At 46.4% G+C, this 8,068-nt stretch overlaps 1 protein-coding gene across 1 annotated transcript; it reads left to right on the top strand.

The window, feature by feature from the left end:
- The first annotated feature begins 1,791 nt into the window (after nt 1-1,791).
- Nucleotides 1,792-7,931, top strand: LOC122612650 (facilitated trehalose transporter Tret1-2 homolog). Its single transcript, XM_043786399.1, is given in 6 exon segments — nt 1,792-2,055; nt 4,523-4,682; nt 5,362-5,500; nt 5,578-5,677; nt 5,679-5,784; nt 6,608-7,931. Coding segments are annotated over 6 exon segments (1,599 nt in total). The 5' UTR covers nt 1,792-2,041; the 3' UTR covers nt 7,688-7,931.
- Nucleotides 7,932-8,068: the final 137 nt, after the last annotated feature.

Below are 8,068 nucleotides of genomic sequence, written 5' to 3'. Positions count from 1 at the left end.
TTTAAATTCATATTTATATTTCATATATGCATATTTCTTTGCAGAATTTCTCGCAGTGATTCCTTTGGTGGGCAGAGTAGTGAGTGTGCGTCCTTGAACAATAACTCACTTAATTATGCATGTGCATTTGCATCTGGCTGTGTGTGGGTGTGCTGTCCAGTGTTCAGTCGATGAACAATGGGCGATTGGCCAATAAAAGTGCGAACTCAAATGCCATTGAAGGGTTCACAAAATCATAACTTAAAACTTAACTTAAAAATGCTGAAAGGACTTCGCCTCGGTGGGCTTTCAGTTGCCGCCCACCCTTTTTACGAGCATCCCGCGCCAGCGGTCGATAGTTTGGCCCACAAAAAAGGGGGATAAATCCAATAGAGACACACATCGAACAGTTGGCCAGGCGACCTTCAGGAGGAAAAGCTGCCCCGACCTAGACACTGAAACACTGAAACAGTGGAGCGTTGGCAAAGTTGGCAAAGAGAGAAATCGTGAAAACAGAGAGAGCGCTCAGGGTGATACATTTATTTACGCAAGTGTTCGAGCTTAGCGAACGGAAACGGAAGTGGGAGTGCAAATGGAAGTGAAAGTAAGGCGGAGGGCGTGGAGGGGTGTGGGGGGTGTTCGGGAGATAGCGCCGAACAACGTAAGCCGCTTACAAAAGCTCCCATATAAAAGTGGGGAATAACAAAGTTTTAAACAGTCAGATAGTTTCCAAGCGGATAGTTTTCGCACTGTGTCCTTTTTTTTAGTAGCTTATAGTTGTATCTGTAGTTTCCCCGCTTCGCTTATCCCGTGCGCAATTCGCATTTCCTCGAATTTCCGCCAGTTTCTGAGCAGCATTTGTGCCACAGTTGTTGATGCATACCCACCATTCCTGTTGTTGGGCCAGGTTATGAATGAAAAGCTTTGTCAATTCAGCTTTCCTGCGGCCCTCGGGTCATTTTCACGACGGCTTTCGCTTTCGCAGCTCTCTTTTGCTGCTCTTTTCGATGCAGAACGAGGGTTTTAAACGGGGGGTGGGCGAGAAAGGGGTGGTTTTATTTACTTTATCATACAAGTAAGCCAAACAAAAGAAACAGCGCGCAATGAGTTGCTATTTTTACACAACAAACATGTTGCTAGAGGAACAGAGTGCGTTAAAAGGATCGAGGTGCTAGCAGTGTGCAAAGATTTGTTACATTCAATTTACAGATACATCAGATACATCTTTCAGATACAACGGATATGCATAGAGTTGCTAGATCACATGATCTGGTATGAACAAGATATCGAAAATATAAAATACATGTATGAACATCGAAGATACATGCCGACTTAAAATCAGAATACAAAAAAACGAAAAACAACATGACTATCAAAAAAAAAAAAAAAAAAAAAATAATAAATTTAAATAATAATATGCCTATGCTTAAATTATGTAAATGTAGTCCATACAGGAATCCCCCAACTTGCTATGGTTCGTTTTCTAGTCTCGGCTAGCAGACAAAGCTCCCAAAAGCTGAGCCCCCAAACCCCAAGCCGCACACCCCCAAGAAAGGAAGCAAAGTAACTGTTCTGGCGGTCAGCTGTGCTGATGGTCAAGCCAAGCAAGAATCTTTTCGCAAGCATGCTTGGCGAGCAGGCGCGTGCGAGCGAGAAGGCGACATACGGCGTCGTGCAAAAAGAGAGAGACAGAGCGAGTGCAAATTCGCGTTGGCTTTGCGTGTGTGCGTGTTGCGATCGCAGCGTCAGCGTCGATCGCTGCTCATAAATAAAAAGGCGCAGCGAAGCCGCTTTGCCAGCCAGTGTGCGTTTGCTCTTTGGCATGAAATGAAATTGTCGCTGCTCCGCGTGACCCGCTTTTCTCGCAGTGTACGCCAGTGTTTTCCCGCAGATCGTTGATATATCACCACGCGATCGAGTGCTTTGCTCAGCGAAATTATCGGAGGCAGGCGATTTAATTCGCGACTACTTCGTTACATAAAGGGCAGCGGAAAGCGGAGGATTTCCATCGATTAATTGCAAAACTGCTTGGACTAATTTGCCTACATTACAGCCGCACAAAATGAGTGTCGAAAGGTAATGAAACATATCAAAACAATGCCAGTTCGTGTATTTGTGCTAAACACTGGCCGTCGTCCAGTCATCGCCGCTTTCTGCGGACCTACTGTCTGTGTCTGGTCAGCTAAAAATACCCCCTTCGACTTTAAACCCCAGCCACCGCAAACAAGTTTTCGGTTTCCTTCGGCTGTGTCAGCTGTGTCACTTGTGTGCATTCGTGTTGCTAGGGTCCGTGGTCATCGGAAAGGTTCTGAAAGGTACTCCAGATGCGAGATTGTGGCTACATGTTGGGCCCCTTCGATGCCAGCTAATCGAGTTCCCAATAAAAATATATATTTGAGTCTTATCACCACATTACTAACTGCCAGCCAGATTCGTCTATGGGTCTGTTGCCCAAAGTGCTTGGTGATCAGCGAAATGGTCTCAGAGGAAAGATTTCACTTACCTCACCGAAGATAGTAAATAATATTAGTTTCGAATGGAGGAAAGGTTGATTAGATACGCGGGTATTTACCAGACAAAACACGTGTTCATTGAAAACAAAAGTAAAAATTCAGCTAAAATTTATAGAGCTATTTGCATTGTTTTGAAATGTGCACAAAGTTTATTTCCATCTTATCAAGTCTCACGATGAGTTGAAATATTTCACCACCGATTAGCACATCAATCAATGGCTCAATTACGTTGCCCTATTGAAATTAATGAAAATTGAATTGGGCCCAGCAGGCTCTTTAAGTCCTTGCACATTAAATGTAAATATTGATTGATTCGAATTACTCATCGGCGTAATGATGGAATTTCACTTCTGGAACCTGCCTAATTGGATTGGTTAACCCCCCCTTAATTGGTGATAAGCCCGCTGCTTTCGGTTTGAATTACTGCTAACCGAGATTCTACCCATATCTTATCTTGAACTTTGGCATCTGGCGTGCCAACATAAACCAATTAAATTCAGTTTAGTTCTGCTATTACGCATACGCCGCGTAAACCGGAACCACCATGCCAACCAGTGGTGAAATGAATCCTCCATTCCTCGATTGAGTGGCATGGCGCCACCAGCTGACTGGCCTTACCCCTTCTTCAGCTGGCCACAAAAATTGCCCCAATTAAGCCAAATCATTTGCGGGCTGCCCATTCGATTGGTTTACTCGCCCAATGATTGTTTTACTCGAGTGTGTGCCCATGTGGTATAAATTATCTAATTTGTGGTGTCAACAGTGGGCGAGCGTTTCGGTTATAGAATCTCTATCCGCAGAGTCGTGCAGGCGACTCTTTCAATTCACACATCGGAACACATATTGATGGGCAAATAGCGGAGTGACATGGACTTCAGTCACGCCGATTGAAAGTGATTGGAAAGTTTGCCTGGCAATTTAGGGATCATTGTGGGCCTATTTCCTCGAATCAGGTGCACTTTATTTTCGTTTGTTTTGGTACATTGAACCGCTGACATTATCTGAGGCACTTCCTTAATCAATCGAGTCAAGCAGACGATTCTGCCGGCGATACTGCCGTGTTATACGGCCCAAGTCTAACAATTTGAAATGTTTTGTTTTGCCAAAGTTCGCCTTACTTGGTTTTCCACATTCCCATCACGATTGACAGACTTATGGAGCCACCAATGCTACGGGTGAGTTTTAGGCGTCCAAGGTTTGCATTTTGCAGATCAATGGCAGCGCAAAGGGGAAGTATTCCGACTTTTTGGGCCTATGAATATCACAACATTGTATTGTATATTGCATATTGTATATCAAAATTCGCCATAAATTTGGCAAACTGTGCCACAAATATTTATATTGGCAAAAGAGGAAGAAAGTTTGATTCGGTTCATTAAACGTGACTCCAAATTGACCTTGGCGGGCGATAAAAAACACATTAACATTATTTAAGCAGTTGAAACACAAGCAAAACAAAAGCTTTCGGCAAAAGAGCGAGAGATCGAAACGCTCAAAAATCGCAGTGTTTTTGTTTTCCCATGTTTTCTTATCGCCCAGCCAAAACAAACTCAGCTGGTTTCCGCTGCTAGAAGTGACGTATTCCTGCTCTTCTTATCACTGGAGGCTTCTCGCGCTTTACTTTGCCGTGAGTCAAATGCGAGTTGCCCGGATTAAAGTGCAACTAAATGTGGTAGGAGCAACAAAGGGGAAAGGGGGAAGGGGATTGGGGAATGGGGAATGCAAGTGGATTGATTTGAGTGGCGTGTGAAAGGGTTGCCCGCTGTGCCGATCCATGAAATTGCCAATAATTGCGAGTCATTAAGCCCATTAGGCTGGCAAAGTGTTGGAGCACCTTGATAATAAGCCAGTCCATTGTCTATGCTACCCTACATCTGAACTCACAGCTTTTTGAGGCTGGCCAGTTTTATTCAGCTTTTAGTTTTGTATACAAATAATAAGGAGAACTTATCTGTGTCACTGTATGAATTGAAATACACTTGTATAAAGCTATATATATTTGAATTTCTCCTTTCATCTTCCTCAACTAGAGATGACGAGTATCTCAAGTTCGTGCCCCACTCGATGTCCTATCAAGTGGTTCCGGGATCGGAGTTTCAGTGCAAGAAGGCCAACTATAGCTCCAGGAAACTGTCCACCATCGACGAGCAGGACGACGATGTGGCCAACCGGCGGGGGATGATGCACCAGGTAGGTTTACAGGGTATGCATGCATAAACTAAGGTATCTGGCAACTTTTCGTTCTATAAAAAGTATCTGAGAACTTTGCTTTCGTTGGATAGCAGCCCAAATAGAACATTTTAAGGCCCAACCCATATAAATCCAAATCAAATGGGGGCCTATAATCTTGTCAGCCACTTGTCGAACATTGGACATCTCTGGGATTTCGCCTCCTCGTGCGTGACAGATACTAAATATTCCGTGAAGGACAAAATGATAAGATACGCAATTGAACTTTCTTCACGACACGATTAGAAAACGCTTCTGTTGGGGGCTACATGTGGCGGACATGTGACGGAGCCCCTGGAATTGGACAGCACGGAATGGCACCAAGTGTCATTCAGATTCAGGGTGTCCGTGCTCGGTTTGCTGGCGTCACAAATTGATAGGGCATAGACTCTATCAATGATCAGTGGTTAGCGATCCCAGATCGTTTGTCACCATCAGCGCAAATCAAAATAATGTTGTCCGTGATGCAATTGCAACTTCAATTGGTGGCAATTGCTGCTGGGTTGCGGCCACATTGATGAACTGATCGTTAGATTCGATTAAAACCAGATGGCGCATGGCAACGGGAATCTATTACATAGTTGCTTAGATTCAAATAGATACAAATTATATTAAAACCCTATACTGTGTTGCCTTCTAGATTGTAGCTACCTGTGCGGTACTCTTACTTTCCGCTGGATGTGGCATGCCCATTGGCTACTCGGCCATCCTGCTGCCCCAGCTGATGGACAAGAACTCCACCGAGATACCCATTGACATGGAAACGAGTTCCTGGATAGGTGCGTTTAACTAGATGATAGATGATCAATCTGGATCATGCTTAAAAACCTTCATTAATTGCTGCTTATTCCCACAGCCAGTGTCCATAGCTTGGCCACTCCATTTGGATCCCTGCTGTCGGGACCTCTGGCGGATTACCTCGGTCGCCGCAGAACGCTGATCCTCTCAGTGATTCCCTCTCCTGGGCTGGAGCACTCTGGCGATCGCCAAGAGCATCAAGGTGGTGATCTTTGCCCGCTTCCTGTGCGGATTCGCCACCGGAATTCTGGGTGGACCCGGACAGGTGAGTAACTCAATGCCACTGGCCAGGGGTTCGTTCACACCCGGAATACCCAGAATACCCAGAATACCCGGATTACGCAGATTATGCGGAACCGGATTGTCCGAGTGACCCATTAACCGTAATCGGCGGAGCCTTGAACTCCGCCAAATGGCGCTCCCCACTGGGAACACAAAAGAGCAGTCGTGGCAGGTGGACAGATCGTCAATTGGCCACTTGACGCTGGGTATTCCATTGTCCCGGCTCCTCCAGTCGCTTCCATTGTGTCTCAGCCGGCGCTGTTTATTTACGAGCCTCTTATGGATATGTCCGTGACTTATCCAGCGGCCAAAGTGATAACGATAGTTATCATCAGCGGCGGCGTCATCGCTGCCGGACTTTAAATGGCCAGCGCATCATTTGCATTAGCGCACACAGTATATGCGTAGTAGTTCCGGATTCTTGACCTTAGTCTATAATAACGTGGATGCGGATTACGGACGCCTTGCGGGGTGGGCGGGTTGTTTGGATGGATGAATGGGCGCGTGTTTCCCCGGCTTTCGCTTAGTTTTCATTAATGGTTCGCCGCCTGACGTGATTTACGATTTTATGATTACCGTCCAAGAGTTCCCACAGATTAAGATGTTGATGCTTTTGTGACCCTCAAATAGATCAAATTGTTTTGCTGGCGAAAGTTCTAGCTGGGTTCAAGGTGGGGGTGTATCAGAAAGCAATAGGGTTCATTTCTATTATTGATGTGTGGGAGGTTTTGTAGATGGATTAGCTGACTTAGGATAGATAGATACTTTGTTCTACTAATCATTTTTTTTGCTTTACCTTCTTAAAGGTGTACATTGCTGAAACGGCGGAACCAAATCTGAGGAGTCTGCTGATCGGAGCGCCCTATGTGGCCTACTCGTGTGGCATCCTGCTGGTCTACTCCCTGGGCTCCATGATGTACTGGCGGAGTGTGGCGTGGTGCGCCAACGTCCTGCCCCTGCTGGCCATGCTGTCCATCTCGTTTATACCGGAGACTCCGGCCTGGCTGCTCCGCAATGGCCATGAGAAGCGTGCCCTGCAGGCGCTCTCGTTCCTGCGAGGCAGCGAGATCAGTGCCCAGAAGGAGCTGAATGACATGAAGCAGCGGTTGGCCAAGGAGCGAGTGACCACCAGGACGAACGAGAACATCTTCCAGCTGTGCTGCCAGCGGGTGGCCATCAAGCCACTGGTCATCGTGATCGCATTCTCCCTGCTGCAGATGTTCTCCGGCACCTTCATCGTGATCTTCTACGCCGTGGACATGATCTCCGAGTTCGGAGCGGAGTTCGACGCCAAGCAGGCGGCGATTGCTACAGCGGTTGTCCGGGTAATCTGCTGCATGGTGTTCTGCGTTGTCCTGATCTTCGTTCGGCGCCGCAGGATCATGATGGTGTCGGGAATCGGTTCCGGTCTGTTCTGCCTAGTGCTGAGTGGCTATCAGTATGCCAGATTCGATCAGCCCAAAATGTCGTACGACGTTTTCGTGGGTGCAGGATGTCTCCTCGGCTACATCATCTTCAACACAGCCCTGATGGTGATGCCCGGTATCATGATCGGCGAGCTGTTCCCGGCCAGGATACGGGGGAGGACAGCCGGCGGAGTGTTTGCCTCCATGAACGTGGCCCTGTTCATCTTCGCAAAGAAGTTTCCCGCCCTGCAGGCCATGCTCAAGATGCGTGGAGTGTTTCTGGTCTTCGGTGTGTCCAGTTTCCTGCTCACTGCCTTCATGTGCCTGTTCCAGCCGGAGACGAAGGGCCGCAGCCTGGAGCACATCGAGGACTACTTCAACGGGGACAACTGGCTCTGGTTCCGGCGGGATCGCGGCTACAAGACGGTCAACTTGCAGCCCCTGGAGCCACTGAAGGAAAACCGGGGGTTGGAGGCCTAAGTCGGGGGGATTTAGTCTTAAAACAGGTCTTAGCTTAGCTAGTTTTAGCCATACTCATAGTTCTAGCCACAGTGCCTCGTAGTCGCCCTAGACTCGCTCGATTTTCCAGTGACTCCCGATTGGGAAACTCCGACAGGGAATCTTCAAATGTTAAGTTACCAATTCAAATTGTGATCGCTATGCTTTAAATTGTAACTAATTGTTAAATAAAATTATGATTAGAAATAAACAACTTCAAAAATTAGAGCCGTTTTTAATTCTCTGGGATAAGCCGAATTTTATTATAAACTTGTTTTTAAGTCTGTGTTAGATTTTAAGATTAAAGATTCTACGCTTTTTAGATTTTCAAATAATTATTGGGGGTACTCATAATTAACGGAT

The sequence above is a fragment of the Drosophila teissieri genome, chromosome 2R (genome assembly GCF_016746235.2).
Source record: "Drosophila teissieri strain GT53w chromosome 2R, Prin_Dtei_1.1, whole genome shotgun sequence".
Taxonomy (NCBI): Eukaryota; Metazoa; Arthropoda; class Insecta; order Diptera; family Drosophilidae; genus Drosophila; species Drosophila teissieri.
This window is presented reverse-complemented; position numbering and strand designations above follow the sequence as displayed.